This window comes from Passer montanus, unplaced genomic scaffold, assembly GCF_014805655.1.
Source record: "Passer montanus isolate IOZ18808 unplaced genomic scaffold, ASM1480565v1 scaffold32, whole genome shotgun sequence".
In the NCBI taxonomy this organism is placed as follows: Eukaryota; Metazoa; Chordata; class Aves; order Passeriformes; family Passeridae; genus Passer; species Passer montanus.
In genome coordinates, this window is record NW_024367930.1 from 9480221 (window position 1) to 9499706 (window position 19486).

General features: G+C 40.1%; 1 protein-coding gene across 3 annotated transcripts in view; it reads left to right on the forward strand.

Moving 5' to 3' along the window:
• The first annotated feature begins 1292 nt into the window (after positions 1-1292).
• Positions 1293-19486, forward strand: part of ZDHHC3 (zinc finger DHHC-type palmitoyltransferase 3) — a 28562-nt gene continuing 10368 nt past the window's right edge. Inside the window, exons 1-7 of one of the 3 annotated variants that reach the window (XM_039715054.1) lie at positions 1293-1435; positions 2065-2289; positions 7301-7630; positions 10336-10460; positions 13756-13852; positions 15745-15826; positions 17578-17708. In XM_039715054.1, coding sequence (XP_039570988.1) covers positions 7325-7630; positions 10336-10460; positions 13756-13852; positions 15745-15826; positions 17578-17708 — 741 coding nt within the window. In that variant the 5' untranslated portion in view covers positions 1293-1435; positions 2065-2289; positions 7301-7324. The remainder of the gene's footprint in view (positions 1436-2064; positions 2290-7300; positions 7631-10335; positions 10461-13755; positions 13853-15744; positions 15827-17577; positions 17709-19486) is intronic. The other 2 variants (XM_039715056.1, XM_039715055.1) reach the window with 2 other exon arrangements.

The window sequence follows — 19486 nt, forward strand, 5'->3', positions numbered from 1 at the left end:
AGCTACAGGCAGGGGAATAAAATCAGAGAGTGAGTGACTTGTTCATGCTTGTGAAGAGGGGGCTGTAGCAAAAGCAGGTGAGAGCCAAATCCTGCAATAGACCATCTTGAGTGAAAACGTATGTTTGGTAGTTAAAGTATTCTTTCTGCCTTGAAAGATAGTAGTTGAAGTATTTTTTTAGACTAGGGTTCTGTCAGCATCTTATTATGATTAAAACTTTAAAGCTGCAGCTCTTTCCTGCTTTGCAAAACATATTCCTTATGCCATGAAAGTTGTGTGATTTTTTAAATTGAAATTAAAAATTATACCAGTTTTATAGATAAACCTTCCCCTTTACTTTTTGTCTTTCTTAAAAAAAAAAAAAAGTGTTGATAAAGGACAAATTGAGAATTTACATTCCCCTGATCCAGTGGCTTGCTGTTTTAAGTCCTGAGTCAGCATGTAAATTGCAAAGCTGTCTAGAAGACCAGGACAGTTTCTCCTGTTTTGTCTCTCATAAGGCTGTGCATTCAGGATAACTGCAATGCTGTTGGAAAGCATGACATCCCCATCTGTTGTTTTCTGTTTCCTGGTGCAGTCTTTCCTGCACGATTGCTCTTTCCTTCCAATGCTTAACTTTAGATAAGTGGCAGTGCAACAAGGATGGTATGTTCAGGATTAATATTTCTCTTTTGACATGGGTTAAGTGGCTTGTGTATATTTGATCTATTGGGAAACTCTGAGATTGAAGTGGCAGAATTTCTGTTTCCCTTGCAGCTCTGATAGTTAAAAACTTACCAGTTCTTTTGCAATGGTTCATTGCTTAATGACGGTTTTATAAAGTACCTTCTATCTCTGATGAAAGACTTATTAAGATCACTGACTTTGTGATCAGACCAAGTCAGATCCAAGTCTGACCTCAGTCCTGGTGCCCTTGTGATTTGTGCCCTGTTTCTACATGTTGCCCCAATTTTGTCACTCATCCAGTGGTCCAGTGTTTTTGTACCTTGGACAGTAACTACATTGTCTTTGCTCTCCTTTGCTCAGGCTAGCAGCTGACTGGCCTTTTGGTGGGGGTGCAGTCACCAGATAACTCAGACTCTTAGGGCAGTCTTTACTGCATTATAATTTATTTATACAATACATGTCCATTAGTTAAACAGTAATGTTACAGACATTAAACAGGAAGCTGTTCCATCCACCCTGAGAGACTGCATACCACAAGCATCAGGATAGGGAAACCCCTGTATTCATAATTCAGAAAAATTTGCCTTATTTTTCTTTCAGTTCTACTAATGGAATTCCTCTGGCACTGTTGAATTTGCTTCTTGTCTACCCTGATGTAAATTAGAGGAGTACTGAGGGGTTTGTGCCTTATGTGGCTGCATCTCTTTTGAGGCGCAGCCCGATCCAAGCCCTCAGGATGGAGTTTCTAGATATGACGGACATCTTTGAGGTAATTTCCCCCTCCCCTTTCTCTCCTTAGGGAGAAGTTCCCTCTGTGTATTTGCACTCCTATTCAAATGTGTTTTTCAGGAAGACATGACTTCAATTAAATCTTACGCTCTAATAAGATGCTTCTAATAAAAATAATAAAAGTATGATTTTAGCATGAGCCATTTTTACTAAGGTCTTGTTCATATGTGACATCATTGAAGTAAGAAAGAAATTAAAAATAGAAAATAGCATCAAAATCGTTGATGTTATAAACAGTTTTGTAAACAATTACTATAAAGCATTGTAGTGCAGCCACTTTACTCCCTTTATGTATAGAAAAATGTTATAAATTGGTTACCATGTGGTTTTACGTCCTCTATTCCCCTTTTCAAGGGAGGTAATCCAAGCCTGTGCTTTTACCCTCAGGAAACATAAATTTAGTTTAAGCCTTGTAATTTTTTAAAGATTTATTTACGCCATTTTTCTTCAGTATGGGAACTGAAAGTGTTGAAATTGCCTGACTTCAGGAGCCAAAGGATTCAGGAGAATCTTGAGATGTTTTTGAGCCTTTTGCTAAAAGCAGATGCATAGTTGGTAATGTAATATTTAGGCTGTAACTATACTCCTTAACGTAACCTGAATTTCCAGGAGAAAAGTGAAGAAGTATCTGTGGTAGGCCCAACGCTGTTCCCTGCCCCTGGGGTGGCTGGAGGAGGGCTGGCAGCGCCGACTTTGCCCTGCGATAATTCGATCTGAGTCATCGGGTGTCTGTAAGAGCAGCGTTAACTTCCGCGCCCGCTTCTTCCCTGTTGCCTTTGCCACTGTAACCCAGGAGGAGGTTTCTGCCCGTTGAGGTTTTTAGCCCAAATTGAGGTGGGGTTTGTTTTGTTTTGTTGTTTGTTTGGTATTTTTAACCATGTGTGGAGTCCCGAAAGTATGCCAATGGAAGTACAGCTCTCTGTAGCAAATTTGAGCCTGCTAATAATAGGTTTGCTTTTTTTAGCTGCCTTTCACAGACCTGTTAGATGTGCCCCATTGACCCTCCAGGGTTTTGTAAACCAGAGGTTGGAAACTGCCATGCCAATGGATATCTGGATGAATCTGCAGGAGACTGCCAAAAATTCTCAGCATAGCTGGCCTGTTTTGTTGCCCTCCTGCAGATCAGATAAAAGCTTTTTAGGCCTCGCAGGAGCCATTAGAAAAAATACATATAAATACTGATATTTTCTTATTACCTCTGCTTCGGCACGTTTTCGCAAGCTTGTTGGATTTTGGCTGCATGGAAGTGTGGCAGGAGAAGCATAGGTAAAAACCCTTTTAGTTGGGAAACTCACCTTCTCTTATGTCTCATACAAAGGAAGATTAAATATGCAGTATTTTAATTTATTTAATCTATGCAGTTCTATGTACAGAAGAAATGAAATAAAAATGAATTCTCCTGCAGTTTCTGTCCATCTGTCTGGAGCTAGCTGATTTTGTTTAAAAGGACATCTGTCCTGTGGATCTAGATTGCTTGCTGTAGCTGTAGTGAATATAGTAAGGCTAGTTATGTGTATCTGCTTTCTTTTGATGATAAAAATTTAACTTTCCTATTATTTGTCAGCTATCAAGGTACTCTGTGTGTCATAAAAGCTGTTTGGAAGTATTTCTAAAGTAAATAAAAAATCAGACTGAAATCATAAAAAGTCCATGATCTGCCCTTATCTCTCTTCTTTTTATTCTTTTTTTTCCCAGTATTGTTTTCATGTAGTTGAAATTCACCTAGTTTGTATGACAGAATGAAAATGTAACCTTTTCCCAAAGTTTAGTGTTAATGGACTTTTAATAGAGGAAATGGTTGCAATGTACATAGTAATGCTGTAGTTCTGCAAGTCATACCCATGTGCTTGACTTCACTAACATGAATAATTACATGAAAATCAGCAGGTTCACAATGATGGTGGTTTTAAGCTTGCTGTCAGTTTTACATCAGAACCTCAGGTAGCTTTCAGGCACTTCGTGGGTGAAGGCCCACATCATTTGTTTGTACATTCTTAGCAAATTCTTTGGCCGTCACAGGCGATTAAAAACCAGATTTTTTTTGACATGGCTCTTATGGTAAAAAGACAGTTTATATAGGGTGTAATAGCATATTTCAAGTGTTCATTGTAGCAGGAAGTGGATTTTTATTTACATTTCTAACTTATGTATTACATGTTTTTTGATTGTTCTTGTATTGCCAAATGCCTCCCAGACAAAAAGAAACAAAAAAGGTCTTTGCTCTGTCATGTCATTAAGCTGAATTGATGTGTATATTGTCATTGTATCTCACATTTACCTAGTGTCCTCCCTTGTAGCCTGACACCAAGATTAAGTCCTTAAGCCCTTTGCCTGCATTGTTTACATATTGTTTGCTCCAGAGCAGGAGGAGCTGACATATTCCATCTGTTTTATAAATTAAGTTCATATGCAGCATGATTGAAGGGCAGACCAGTTAGGGCAAGTTACTGCTTCCACCCTGCTACAACTTTCTTTTTTTTTTTTTCTTTTTTTTTTTTTTTGGCTTGCTCTATTATTTATATGAAAATACCAAACTGGACAACATAAACCAAAACAGATGTTTGTGTATATAAGAGCAAGGAATTAAAAAAACCTCACTAACCGCGGTCATGTAGGAGAGAAGCTGAGACTTTAAGCTCCTATAGCTTGACTTTTAAGATAATAGGCACTAAAACACATATGTATTTCTCAAAACAATGTATGGTGTTTATGTACTGATTTATTTTGTTGCCTAATGAGGCCTCTAAAGCAAGCATTAAATGGCAGAGTACATTAAATAACAAAATTTTCCTCCAGCCGTAATCAGGGGCCTGTGCTCTGTCCTCTTAACTCACTGCAGAGTTGAGTCTCCGGACTTTGAGAGTGAGGGGGCCTCAGGGCTCCCTCCAGTTTCTCCTTAGACAGTTACACAGCAATAGATTTTTATTTTTTCCCCAGTTGAGCTTCATAATATATCTGAGAGAGAGCTGTAGAACTTTTATTGGAGTGAAACTGTACTTCCTGCACTTGCAAGAGAGAATAATTTTTATTTTACTGCTGAAGTGTGCTGTTCGGGACTAAACCCACGGCTTAATGACTGTGTATTTGTTCAGCTTTCAGTCAGTCTTTGCTCATACTGACCTTAAGGTGACTTGTGAGGCTGATTCCTTTCTTAAATAGGAGTTTACTTTTCCTGTGACTGTTTGATTCCTTTGCTTTGGAATACAAAACCTTAGGGGAGAAAAAAGGCTCGGAGTCTAGGCAGAAAATCCTGAGAGTCTGTGTTCAGGGCTGTCCCAGCTTGTTACTGCACCTGTTGTGTCAAGTCTAAACTTGCGATTGAAAGTTGAACACCTAAATTACAGTTTTCTTTCTTACTTTTTAGTGTAATGTGATGTTCTTCTCAACTAAACACTGTTGTCAGGTGTGAGTCTTTAATTATGTCAGTTTTATTTTGAGCTGGCAAACAAGCATAGCAATTTTAATAAGATTATTAAACAACGCAGTGAAGGTTAACCTGTTTCCTTGAGGGAGTGGAAGAACTAAGTCTTTGAAATACTTGTTATGTCTGTGTGAACTCCTTACAGCAGTTGTGAAAAACGGGAGAAAAGGTATACATATACTAGGAGGTATAGATTTATCTGAACTTAGACTGCCAGATTGTTTGGGGAATCACTATTTACAAAAATTACATAGCTTGTCTTCCTAAATATCAGAAATCACGAGGCTACATTATAGCTGTGGTTACAATACAAAGTAATTACAACGTGTTATGTGAATTTTGTGAATGAGGAGTGGGTTTTTTGTTGTGGGCTTTTTTCTTGTTGAAGTAAATGATAGCCTCACAAGAACATTTTTATCTTATATTTCTTTTCTGTGTGATGTGTGTATAAATACAGGACTGATACGCTTTAACATTAATCCACGTGACTTTCTTCAGATTCATAAACCATCTTAAACTCGCTTGGCAGCATACTAAATGTTCAAAGTGGAAAGATTAAAAAATACCTAATTCTCCTAGTTTATTTATACAGGTTGTGTTAGAAAACAAATACTTTGAATTGTCTAGTTCATCTGCTTCTGTGCACCTAGGAAGTTTGTGCTCCTGGCTTTTGCTTCTCGCTGTCACTGCCACAGCAGTTCCAGTACCTCTCTTCGTGTCACTCACACTCAGGCGCACAACACTCATCACTTCTGCTCTTGGATGTAATTAATCATCCTGCTCATTAATAACCTTATTCTTCAGTTGTGAAAGAATAATTGTCCACGTATGAATTTGGTCTTCTTAAAAGAACAGCTGAAAAGTAAACTATCATCTCCTTCCCTGTTGTGGTAGGGGAATGACATCTCCATTTAGATGAGTAGAGCTTTCTTCTTGTACTTGATAGAACTTAGCTGTTAAATTTGGAGAAAAGTTTGAAGTCCTAGGGATTTCTGTAGTTCTCTCACTATGTTTTATGTAAAATATATCCATTTTTAAAGAATTAATGACACAATTAGCTTTAGGGTGAACTTTCTTGGCTGAAAAAATAATTAGTGGTGAACATTTTCTCTGAATGTGAATGACATAACAAACACTCTTGTTTTGCAAAGCCAGGAGAATAAGCCTCATATTTTGAAATAGCAGGAGGCTGATACCTTCCATTCAGGGATCTGCAATTCAGTGTATTTGGTAGTAGAATTATTGCAGCCATTTTTGTAGAAGGTGGGTCTTTAGAGGGTGTAGTGTTAGGAAGCATTTAGAGCACTGAGCAAATACTCTGAGTAGAAGTGTGTTTGGAGGAGATTGCTGGGTGTGTAAAGAGCTGCTTTCAAAGTGTAGCATTCCAGGTGTGCTCAGCATTGAGTGGTGGAGGGGTTGAGTGCAGATGGATTGATGCCTTGCCAAAGACTTCTGAGTACCCTCTCTGTTTTCTCTAATGCCTACATTTGGTGGGAGTTACATTGAAACACAAGGATGGCATGTACCTGGAGCATTACTCTTCCTGGTTCCAAGATGGCTCTTACTCTCTGGGTATACAAGGTATCTGCAGAGCTGGAGAGGAGAGGACAGCGCAATGTTAGTGTTGGTCCTCTTGCTACAGTAATGTCAAGTTGGCTGGAAAATGGGAAGCAAAACAAATGCTGTTGAGGGATGGGGCAAAGGTGGTGGGAGAGGCATGGCAAAGCAGAAGACTTGCAAGGGATGTAAGGCCAGAGGAGGAGGTGGGAGTGGGACACAGCTATTGTTGGGAAATTACATCCTCCAGCCAAGACTAGAAGTTTCTGTCAAGATCTTTTCTGAGTTGCGTCTTATCCAGTTTCTGCAAATCTGGATAAGACTGTACAGCTGTTTGGTTTTGCCCTTTTACCCCAAAGCTGGGAGTCAGTGGGTAAGGAGAAAGGAAGGCTCTTCCACTTGCTAAGTTTCCCAGTATGTGTAGGAAAGACCCTTCCCTTTCCCAAATATGAAGCAGAAAAAAAGGGACCCTGCCAGCTGTGACAGGACTTTTCTTCCCTCACGTGACAGTGCCGAGTTCTTGCTTCAGTTCCTGTTGTGGCCGCTCCTGTTGGCTCCTACCTGATGACTTTTTCTTCATTAAAATGCTTGTTGCCTTTCCACTTAGGGAGGTGGAGGTGGCACACAGGTAGACCTAGTGTGTAATTAAGCACTTCTTAAAAGCACTTAGAGTCTTCTGAGTAAGGAGTGTTCCGATAAGCGCAAGAGTGTGGTTTCCCAATCCATTATTTTATGTTTGATTTATTTACCTTTTTTGCTTTTTCATTTCACTTTCTGCAATTTTCCCATGTGATGACCATGCCGTTATGTGAACAGAGGTCTGGATGTCTGGCAGAGCAGTGAGCACTGTTTCTGACTCTCTTTCAGATGCAAGTATGGACATAATAGCCTATGATGATTACTCCACTCCACCGCTTCAGAGATATTGAAAGGACACCTGAATACCTCCAGCCAGAAAAGTGTGTTCCACCTCCTAGCCGCGCTTCCCTGGGAACAATGTGGTTTATTCGAGATGGCTGTGGTATTGCATGTGCTGTCGTTACCTGGATGCTGGTGTTCTATGCCGACTTTGTAGTCCTTCTTGTCATGCTAGTTCCATCGAGAGATTATGTTTATAGTGTCATCAATGGCACACTGTTCAACACCTTGGCTTTCCTCGCTTTGGCTTCACATTTTCGTGCTATGCTGACAGATCCAGTAAGTATACACCTCTCTCTGTGTGTCTCGGAAAGAAACAGGCGGTGTTTTTCTTGTCTGCTAGATGTTGGGTAAATCAGTTGCTGAGTGAGTGGCAGATTTAAATAACTTTTGTGTGTCAGCCTGCTGAGTGAGGTATGTGGTATGCTAATTTTTCGTCCCACTCAAGTCGGATGCTAAGTCAGGGACCCAGCGTTAGATTCCTGGTGTGTGAGCAGCTCCTCTTTCTGCACTGGGAAGGAGAGTGTTTCTCTCTGGTACTGTTTTCTCCCCAATGGCAGACCTCGTGTTTGTGGCTTGTTGTGTCTTGACAAACAGGAAAGCTGGAAAAGCTGGTTTTGGTTGTCTGCCTTGGCAAGTATTGCTTCAGCAGAACAGAGCAGAATATGTGTTGTTTTGAAAAGCTGTGTTACCATCTCTCATTCTACTGATTTTGTTGAGTGTATTGGACAATGCTGAAATAAATATGGTCTGAGCATGCTAAGAGATGGCAGTTCTTAGGCAAGTTTGGAAGCATCAAAGTTGTGAGATCCCCTTGTATGTATCCTTAGGACATTGCTTTGAGAGATCAGATCTGCTACTTCCTCATCTTTCAGTCTGTGACAATACAAAGTTTAGCACTATGATGCTAATTCTGAATGGCCTGTGATGGTTCATTTTGCTTAATAACCTCTGGACAGTAGGCTCAGTTCAAAACCCCATCTCCACTAGTCAGTGGAAGGAAAGACAAGTTTAGACTTCTCCTGTCTCCTTCCTCAAAAATGTTTTTGCTGCTGTTGGGAGTGATGATGTTCCTCTGATAACTCTGTCCCCCTTGAAACCTCGTTAGGTGCTCTTGAGACTTCAGTATGATCTTTGTTTCTTAGATTCCAGATCTTCCAGAAGCCCCAGCACTGCAGAAATGGCTTGATTTGGGGCATTCTCACAATTTGTAGTAAAGACACAGCTGCAGGGCAGAAGTGTAAGCAGTACTTCAGCCTCTGAAACTTCTGGTCACTGGACTCAGGAATAGAGGACTGCAGCAGTTTGTTAGATAGTTTTTGTATCCTAAGGGTGGTTGCTAATTATTGTATGTTGTGTGATTTTAATGCTTAGGGACCTTCAGGTGGCTGGAATTATTTTGCAGAGTTAGCAGCAGCAGCTCTTGTGAAACAAAAGCTGTATTTTGAAATTGGCTAGTTGGAGCAGTGTTGGAGAAGCAGATATAATTTCTGTTGAGACTAATTGGGAAAAATATGTTAATTCCTAGTGTGAGATGGGATTTATGTATGTGGATGGAGAGACAGTGGGATTTTGTTTCATTTTTTTAATGAGGCATTCAGCTAAATAAAATGCAGAAGGGAAGATACAGAGAAGGGATGCACTAACACCTGGCAGACAGTGAGCCTGGGATTAAGGAAGCTTCCAGGACATGGGGAACCAGGGGTGTATGTAGGATCAGAATGAAACAAAAAGCACTGCTAAGGCAAACAAGCAGAATTCTTATTATGAATAAATTAACAACTCAGTTCTTCACAATTGATAGCATGTGTCCTGCATTTCAGGAACTGCTTTCAATGGGTCCTTGCTAAAAGCATTCCTAAAGTTTTGAGCTTTGCTGCATACTGAAGAGAAAGAACATGAGCTGTAGCATTTTGTGGAAATTAGTTTTGGTAATTTTTAAATTAGTCAGGCGTGTTGGGAGTTTTTGTGGGGAAAAACCCCCGAAAGACTGCTTGAAAAAGCCTCATACTACTGGTTTAATGTGCAGTTCTCTCACTCGTGTATCATTCCTGTTTACTGCTTTTAGGAGGTTGTATAAATGTTTTGAAAGGAGACTCTTCTGTTAGAAATCTATTGAAATATTGCTTCTCTGTTTCTATTTCAATTAAAAAAGCCTTAAATTCAGAGGAGTAAATTGTGCCAATGTACCAGCAGTGATTTCATACACCATGTTTCATGGCGCCTTTTTTTTCTTTTTTTTTTTTTGAGCAGAGGGTGTTTCTTTCGTTTGATTGTTGTTTTGGGGTTTTTTTTGTTGGTTTTTTTTTTGGAGCAAGTTTTTGTCCCTATAAAGACTGGAAACTCATGAACTTGGGCTCCTATAGCAGCAATATGTTACCTATTTAAAGATAGACTTTAAAGTGGAAATTGCACAGTTAAGAATGTTTTACCTGGTCTTATTCAGGTGTGACAATTCTTAGTGTTCACTGTTTGAATGTTAACCCCCAATTTAAATAGCAAATACACAATGGAAGCATAACTATAAATACATGAGTTATTTACCAGCAACTCTTAGTTTACACAATAATACTTCTGAAGAAGCTGCTTCTACTGGCATAAAACATCTGCAGTTTTCAGTGTGTGATAGGAAGCACTGACATGATACATTTGTTGATGTGAAAAGATGGATGAGGATTCTTAAATATTTTAAGATTACTGTAGGACTACAAAAGACTAATTGCTTAAGTGGAGGTTTATTTATGTTTAAAAAAAAAAACAACAAAAACCCCACCAAAATTATGTGTAAGTATGTGGTTCCATATTTTAAGACCACATTTAAATTTCTTTTCTGAATCTTCTTGCCTTTCTTGAAACTGTTGATCTTAGGCAAGCTTTTATTTCTTTTTCTTTCTGCCCCTCCCATAGTTTTAAGTCATCCTGTTCTTCTTAGCAACCATAATGTGCACAAGTTAATCTCCTGGTTTGTTTTTTTTTCCCTGCAGGGTGCTGTACCCAAAGGTAATGCCACAAAAGAGTTCATTGAGAGTTTACAGCTAAAGCCAGGACAGGTGGTTTACAAGTGCCCAAAGTGTTGTAGCATCAAACCCGACAGAGCACATCACTGCAGGTAAAGTCTGTTCTGTGGAGGGCTGTTTCATCAAGACCTCAAGAATTATTCACCAGTGTGCCTTGTTATTGCAGTCTGAGACTGGAGTGGGTCAGTTGAGGGATTGGCATACAAATTCTGTAGCCAATAGTACCAGACACATATAAGCTTCTCAGAAGAAATCTCATACCTTTTCTGACAAATTTTCATGTACAGGAGGCTGCAGCTGCTTCGTGCAAAGTGAGAAACACAATTTTTGAGTGCTGTCTTGGTTACAGACTTCTAACTGACATTCCATAAATTGTCATGTAAACAATACTTGAAAAGAGACATTCTATACCAAAATGCATAGAAATCCATAAAATGTCTCCCAAAGGGACAGTGTCTTTTCCATTTTTGTTTTTATTCACAAATCCATTTGTCTAACTGTGTATTCTATTTAGAAGTGATATTTAAGTTAAAACTGAAGTGCAGGTAACTGTATATATATTTTTAAGAGTTCAGACTTCCACATTTTCGTTGAGTACTGTGACTTTGTTTTTGTGCTGTGTGATAGATCAGTATGCCTACTGATCTGTCATGTCCTTTCTTTTTCTGGTAGGATAAACTTCCCGGAAGAGAGTAACTGGTAGTGAGCTTTTTAGTACTAAAGGCAGTGAGCAAAAAAAATAACTACTTCCTAAAATTCTCTTCTGCTTTTAAAGCAAGCGAACCTGCTTTCCAGTAAGTAGTTAATAAGTTTGCACTGGTGTCACTTCCTTGCCTACTCAAAAACCAATACATACAGAGAGAGCTCGCACCTGGGCTAGTGCTGATTCATGCAGTGGTCTTGTGGGGAGGGAAATATGTGATAATGAGCTGAGCAAACTTGTCCTGCTGTTTGCTTTTTTCATGTTTGTTTTCAGAGCTTCAGTTTGCAGATGTTTTTCTTTTTTTTTGTTTTTCGTTATTTTTTTAAATTTTAATGAAAATCGGGAGTCGGTTATTCAGCAGGAGCAATGTGGTCATGCCTATCACTTATTAATGCTGCTGTAAAATCCCCTCTGACAGCTTTTCAATTATGAATGAAACTTCACATCTAAAATGCTGTCTTGATGATGACTCACAGTGTAGGTAAATGAAAAGGACTTTGTCTAAACACAAGACCTTATCACCATTGTCCTTTATTCTGTCCTTTAAGATAAGTTTTTAGACACTAAGGTTTGGGAATGTGATCCACTGACCACTGATACTATTGAGAATCTTCAGTCAGACTTTTTTTTTGTGGCCTAGGGAGATTTATTAGACTTTAAGACACCAAGGTTGAGTGTATGCATCAGTAGGAGATACTGCTAGCTGTATGCCAGAGGGACCAGGGTGTTTTTGATGAATGTGCTGTTTGGTGAGTCCCCTGTGCCCAGTAAATTAGTCCTGGCAGCATTTGGAAGCTGGGTGGTTGAATGGGGGAAGTGTCTGAGTATGGACAATCCCTGCTCCCTGTAGTATTAGTTGTGGTTTCTGTGTTTCCTTTTCCACCAGCTAGCTTCCTGTTCTGCCTGTCATCCAACTGTTTTTGGTATGTGTACATGGAATAAAACTCCCCTCCCAGCTTCCTCTCCTGTCTCTTTCACATCGGTGGCATGGCTGCTTCAGGTAGTCCCTCTAGGGAAGTAGGAGCAGTTGGAGGGTTGTGTGGGTACTCACCTCTCCCAGAACCCAAGGGAATGTGTGCACACCTGCACACAGGGAGGCATCCTCTTCCTTCATCATCCAGTAGGAGCAGTTGGAGGGTTGCGTGGGTACTCACCTCTCCCAGAGCCCAAGGGAAGTGTGTGCACACCTGCACACAGGGAGGCATCCTCTTCCTTCATCATCTTCCTCACCTTACCCCTTCCTTTTTTTAAAATCACAATAATAGAGAGTTGTCTTACAAAGTACATTACCTGGCAGATAAATTGCTTTTGCTGTGCCTGATGATTTTAGACCCCATGTAGCTCCAAATAATTTTAAGCTGCTTGTTCTGGCAAAATGAGGCTTTTTCTTGTTTCCCACTGCACGTGGGGCTGACAGGTAGTAGGGCACCCATGTTTGCCTGAGTGCCTGAGGAGAAGGAGCTCCTGGTCTGCCTGCCTGGACTTTCATTTAGGATCAGGCCTATAGCAACTAATTTGTTTTTCATGCATAGCAGATATCCTTGGGGATTATCCCCTCCCACCAATTAAAGTGAGTGAAAGGCTGTTCTGACAGAGAGATTTGCTATTATTTATTCATACATGCTGATAAGAACATATTTATGTTTTTGTTTGAGTTTCCCTTAAGTGTTTGGGTGTTGAAGTTTATTATTTATATTAAGGTCAAGATACTTTTTGTTATAAGAAGAAAAGTAAAACTAGCAGAGCATTTAGTCCTTTCTGTTTAATTGCTGCCAGAATTGTTCTGGAATGGCTGTTTCCTTTCTGGGTCATTATTTGTTTGCTTTGGGGTTTTGTGTTTTTTCATATTTGATTTCTGTGCTTGTTTGTTCAATGTGGTATCAGGAGACTGCCTTTCATCTCCTATCATATGAGAAAGCAGCAGAGAAAAAGACTTCCTTTATTATGTGTGTTGAAGCAGAATGATACTCAGAGTAATATATAAAGTAATAATGTTTCAATTATTTGACTTCCAGCCACAACTTGCACGCTGGCAAGAATCTGAATTTTGATTTCATTAGTCTGGTTTTGTGAAGTACTTTAACATCTAATTTCACCTTGAATGTCTGTTGTGGTACCATCTTCCTAACTGACTGCCACAACTATTTTCTTTTAGTATGTGGCTTACCTTGATGTCAAGAATCTTTTCTAATGCCTTATTTGATTGCAAGTTCCTGCTACCAGCAAATGTTGGCAAATAAACCCGAGTCTGTTGTTAGCAACTCTGAGAAGTATCTTTATTCATTACTAACTTTTGTATCTTTGTTTATGTTTAGTTTAGTTTAGATTTAGATTTATGTTTAGTTTTAATCTGTAGACATTTTTACAAGCTAAATAGATTAAAACTAAACAAAATCACAGACTTTTTTCCATCTTTCTGAATGTGTTGTTCAAACCATATTTTGGAAAGAACCACTGATGTGTGGCATTAATTTTTACAATGGTGGTTTGGTATTTTATGGTTCATTTTGAACAGGCTTAGTTAAGGGAGCAAACCACAAATATAAATGTGGTGGCAAGTAAATTCTCCTATGTTCAGATTTCACTTCTGATTCTTTAGCTGAATTTCTTTGTCCCCCAAACCCCAGTAAAATCTTGTGTTTTGGAATGAAAAGTGGCGTTAATGAAGACCTGTGCTCTTTCAGTGTTTGCAAGAGGTGCATTCGGAAAATGGACCACCACTGCCCGTGGGTCAATAACTGTGTAGGAGAGAATAACCAGAAGTACTTTGTACTGTTTACAGTAAGTATTTTGCAGGTGATGCTTGAGGTTGTCCAGTGGGAAGTGCTGAAATGTCGTGCATAGTCTGTGAAGCAGCTCCAAGGGCTGGTGTTCTCTTGCTTCATGTTTTGGAAGAACTTTGTGGGGACCTGCTGCAGGTTTCTGTTTCACTAATTAAGAAGCACCTCCCCTGCCCCCCCTCCATCCATCCACAGCAACAGGAAAAGGCATCACAGGAAGCATTTGTCAGGGTTTTTAGGGGTTTGTATTGATGGTTGTTCAGCGCCTATTTTGTAAGGCGAGTAGTGTATTGTGGTGCTGAGCTCTTTGAGGGAGGGGCCATCCTTTTACACCAAACACTGGCTGGTAGGATCCCAGGCCATGTGTAGGGTTCCTAAACATTACAGTTGTACAAATATCTCTGTGGAATCATGTAATAAGAGCTGTTGCTGCATCTCAAAAGGAGTGGGAAGTCTGCATCCCCTTGGATAAGAATTATCCACCTTTTAAATGCAAGTGGTTTATTTTTGTACTTGAAAACCAAGGAGGTGCTTGACTTTTTCTACTATATCTGTAGCATCATGAGTAAGAAAACAGGAGTACAAACTTGAACAGTGGATATTTCTGGAAGGTTTGAAAAGTGTTTCATGAAAGTGAATTGCAAATATCCTGTGGGAGTAGTGTGAACATTACAAGGCTGAGTCTCAGTGATGCTGTGTTTTATTAATAAATCTTCTGAGATATCTGTAGGTTTGAGGAAGTATGTTCTCATATTACCAAGCAGAAAGGAGGAGATTTTCAGTTAAATGACAGGCCTAGTGTTCTGTGGTGTGGTTTGCAAGGATGTGGATTACAGAACAAAATGATTCCCATTTCTTTCCTATGAGCAAGCGGGGTTTTTTTTAACTCAAGCTAGGTGTTCTATTCCTCTCAAAAGGATTTCAGTTACTATTAGAACTTGATATCCACTTTCTATCAGACTGTATTTAAGACTTAATCTGGTTGAGAGAAACAAAATAAGGTTTGCTGGTTTTGTTCTTGGATATTCTTTTTGACATGAGGAAATGAAAGGACAGCAGCATGCTTAACTGGCAAGGAAAACCAGAATGCTCCCCTATTGCCTTTTACTGCTTCCAGAGGTGCTTCTTGTTACAAAACCTCTCTCACTTCTGCTATATGCCTATTTTTGTCAGAGTTTGTAGGTTCAGAAGAGTAATTTTTTTAGCCCTGTCTTAGTAAATTGTAATCTATGTGTAACATTACACATAGCTTTTGTTCTAACTCTCTGTTACATACAGTTTTTATTACAAAGCTGAGACCTGGTTTAAACCAAAAATTATTAAGTACAAAGTATTAAAGCCTGAGAGAAACTTTCTGAGCCAGTGTCTGCCTCAGAGAAAGTTCTTCTTAAAAAAATATAATTTTTCTGTACCTCATGCTGGAAAACAAAGTGCATTTTCTGGTTAAAACAAAATTACTGTTGTTTCTCTGGGAAACTGTAGTGCTGTCAAGAGCAAGGATGTAAGCTTTGACAACAGGATACCTTGATCAGTGTTACTGCTCTCTGAAAGTCGTGCAGTGCTCAGCTGAGGTCAGGGCAGTAAGCTGTGTGGAAGGCCACTCTGGGACACAGGAGGCTGGGTTTTGGATCCAGCTGCTGTTGGATTCAGCATCTGCCTTGTGCTTGCTCAGAGCTGTTCGAAAGGAGAACAAGTCTGTGTAGTTGCAGCATTTGCCAGCTTCATGGCGCTTTTTCAGGGGAGATGGGAGAGCTTCATGGTTTTTGGAGTTGTTTTGTGGTTTGGTTTTATTTTGAAATCTTAGCACTATACTTTTAAATAAAGTGTTGGGAAGATTTAGCATTTTCCTGTTTGAACTCACTTGGTATCTGTATTACATCCTTTATTTTTCAGATGTATATAGCACTGATTTCCCTGCATGCCCTAATCATGGTGGGATTTCACTTCTTGTACTGCTTTGAAGAAGACTGGACAAGTGAGTATAAACAAAATACCTTATTAAAATAACAGATTATCCTTTGAATAAGAACTTAAAATGCAGTTGGCTTGTTTCAGAAGAATGCTATCAAAGTTCTGCTATGCTATCTCTATTTTTTTTTTGTCTTTTTAATGCTCATTTCTGGGACTTCATAATTCTTTTTGAGCTGCTGGAATCTCTGTTCTGAAAAGTCCTCTTTTAACTTACACCTGATAGTGCCTAGGAAAAAGCTGATATGTAAAGATGCCTAAGGAGTATGTGTGCAATAACCTACTGTTGACATGAACACAGCACTAATTTCCTGAATGCCAGCAAAAGATAAGAAGAATGTGTATGCTTTTTTTAAAAGGGTACTGTGAATCATTCTTGCGAGACTGCCAGGAAAACATGCTGCTCATATCCAAAAAATCCACCCTTACAAGAACAAACAATTCCTTTCCTCGGAAAAAAAATAAACCCAACAAACCAAAAACAGAGCCCAAGCAGCTCAAAAAAGTGAAACCAAAAACTTCAGCATTCACTCTGAAGTATCAGTGAGTACATTTTCACAAAGTCAGTCTATGTATGTTCCTAAAAACCACAAATGGATATAGGAAACCCTCAGTGTAATGCTGAGTTGAACAGCAAGGAGTCAAAGAACGTGTGTGCACATGTAGGTATTGTTTGTGAGTTTTTTTGGAAAAGGAGAAGGGTTTTTCCCCTTGGAATTTCAGTAGTGGTATGCAGTATAGTGACTGGTTTTAGATCATAGTACTGCAGAAGATACACATGTGAATTGAATTTGAAAAGATTGTTCTGCACTTCAAAACTTTGTAAAAAAGTTGCCAGCAGTCATCTGCATTTGACTGCAGTGGCCAGGGCCATAAAGGAAGGATACATCAAAAGGTAGTTTCCCTTATGTCCTTTCTCAGAGCCTGTTCCTGTGGGGAAAGCACTTTCCTACCTGTCCCAGGTTTAGGTGGCAGAACAGAGCTGTTAGGAGAGATGGATATGTTGTTCCAGCTGCCTTGTGTTTGTGCAGATTGTGTTAGTTTATGATTATGGTTTATCTGTTTAAGCCTAAGATCTCATTAGAAAAATACAGGCTTTTGGTGAGAGTCTTAGATTTTGGAAAAATCTGGAGACATTCTGGCATTTACAGCACTCAGTTGTATTTGCACCACTCAACTATGACTTTGGCCCTATAACATTATTTCTTCTGCTCTTCTTAATTACCTTCTTGAGTTTCTTTTTCAGCTCTTGCTTGGGTTTGCACTGTTGAGTATGAGGAAAAATAGGAACTTGGTTTAATCTGACCTTCTTTAAGTTGTGGCTTAGAACAGTTATGAAAGGAAGCACACCCTGGTTTTATGTTGGTGCTACATATGCTCATGTCCTGACTGCCAGCTTGAGATTTTTAATGGACTTATCACTGTGGAAAATCTGTTAAGTCTAAGATTTAAGAGAGAACCTCCAGGTGAAATGGAGGAGAATGGCATCCTAGTTGGTGTGCTGGGGAAACACTGAAGTGGAAAAGAAAGTTGCAATCTTGAAGTGTTGCAGGGTGGGCTCTTTCACTTTTTTTAAATCTGAGGGAGTGATTGTTTTATGATTGAATGTCAGAGCTTCCCAGTGTATCTTTCTGGGAATGTTGTTAATATAATTTATTTGATAGTTTGGGTATGGGAAACTTGTGGCTTAGCGGGGGTTTTGCAGCAGGTGCATTACCTGGTGTCTACCCTTCCAACTCCATTGTTTTGTCTTCACAGAATGTAGTTCCTTCTCTCCACCAACTACAGTGATTCTACTCATCCTCTTGTGTTTTGAGGCTCTCCTATTTCTCATCTTCACCTCAGTTATGTTTGGGACCCAAGTACACTCCATCTGCACTGATGAAACGGTGGGTGTCTCACACTCTTGTCTCTCACCATTTGTAGAAACAGTGACGGGTTACAGGGTTTTGCCTCATGGCACAGGGACTCCCATGTACCCTCTGAGGAGAGATCCAGTGCAATAAAGCTGAGCTAGCAGAGTGCTGGCTGGTGCTCTCTGAGGGTTCATGTGGTACACAGGGTACCCTCTGTACTGGCTGGGGTGCTGTGTTGACAGTACCTCCTGTGAAGTAGGCGTAGGTATCTGGGGTTACTCTGGCAAGTAACCCTATGGACTGGAGAGCCTTTCCCCTTTAATGAAGTGCTTTTACATTGGTATTGTGTGAAATTCAGCTGTGTGTCCTGGTTGTCACTATTCACAGGTTTATGTGCTGGAAAGGCTGGAAAGCCAAGACGCGAAGTTGGGGGAGGAACACACACGCACCCACACATGCACACCCACACTCTTCTTTTAGGCTAAAAGATTTTCCAGCCTTAACTACCTGTTCAACAGTTCAAAAACTCCTGCCAGAAGGAAAAAGAAATAGGAGTAGAGTAGGCTCATGGAAACTGCTGGATACAGTCTGCTGCGAATCCACCAAGCCATCTCCCATTTGAAGATGGCATATTAGAGATTATATAGTAATATTACAGTCCTAAATCCATGTATTTGCCCACTTCTGCAAAGATGAAGCTGGTGACTCCTGGGGGTGTTCTCACACTTGTGAATACTTGCACCCTTCACCAAGCACGCTCAGGTAATTGAATTAATCAGAGTGGCTGGAGAGAAGTGGTTGTCTTAAAAGGGGGACAGCTCTTCTTTCCTCCCCTGCCTCCTTTAGGTTTCTTTCCCCTTGTTTGCCCATGGCCAGTTGAAGCTAGAGTAGATGTTTTTGCTGCTGTCAGAGAGCTGTGACTGGCATTATATGCTGTACAAGTCCATTGTTCTGAGCCTTTGTTGCAGTGCTTTCCTTAATGCTTGGCTTCTGCAAGAGGCTGATGTTCCGCCTGTCTGTGTTCAGAGGAAGACTGCACTGTGCTTTCTGATGGGGAGTGCCCCAGGAAGAAGTACAGTGTGGTACGGATCCTGCTGAGCTTGTCTTCAGCAGTAAGTGTGTCAGTTAGCAATGTTGCCTGTGAAATCATCACTTGAATTTCTCCATCTTTGGAACCTGTCAAGAATTTTTAGAAACTACTTCCTACAGCTGGGTGCCCAAATAAGTCCCCAGATTTTCCCTTCCAATGTAGTTCTGGGGACTCGTAGATGTTAAAGGATGAATGCCACGTTCTAAAATAAAAGAATGAAATATGGTCTCCCCCGTTGGGTTGTGGGTTTTTATTTTTGGGTGGTTTTTTAATATACCAGTACCAGTAAGGATTCTGCTCTTGGAACGTCTCGTTGTTGGTTTGCTAGCATTGAGCTAGCTGTATGCAAGCAATCTGTTTTGAGCAGAGCAATAATTCCAGGTGAAGTGCTCTTGGTGTGCTCTCTTGCAGTGTTCTAATTTGCATTTTAGAGACTGGGCTGTATCTTGCCCTTTTTTCGCCTTTCTGTTCCAGTCACTGGGAGACTTCATTCCTCATCTTGAGTATGCTGTCCTGCCAGGATGGTTCCTTTCTGCCTGAAAGGACCCAGAACCCTGTTATTTTGCTGTTATCTCTGGAGGTGACATTACCAGGGATCAGCACAACTCCTGCAGCTGACCCATGTTGTGTTCATCAGAGCTCCCAGCGTCAGTAATTTGAGGCACACCGATGCCTTGCAGTGCATTACTGTGTAGCGTGGGAGACACATGTAGGTCAGGAG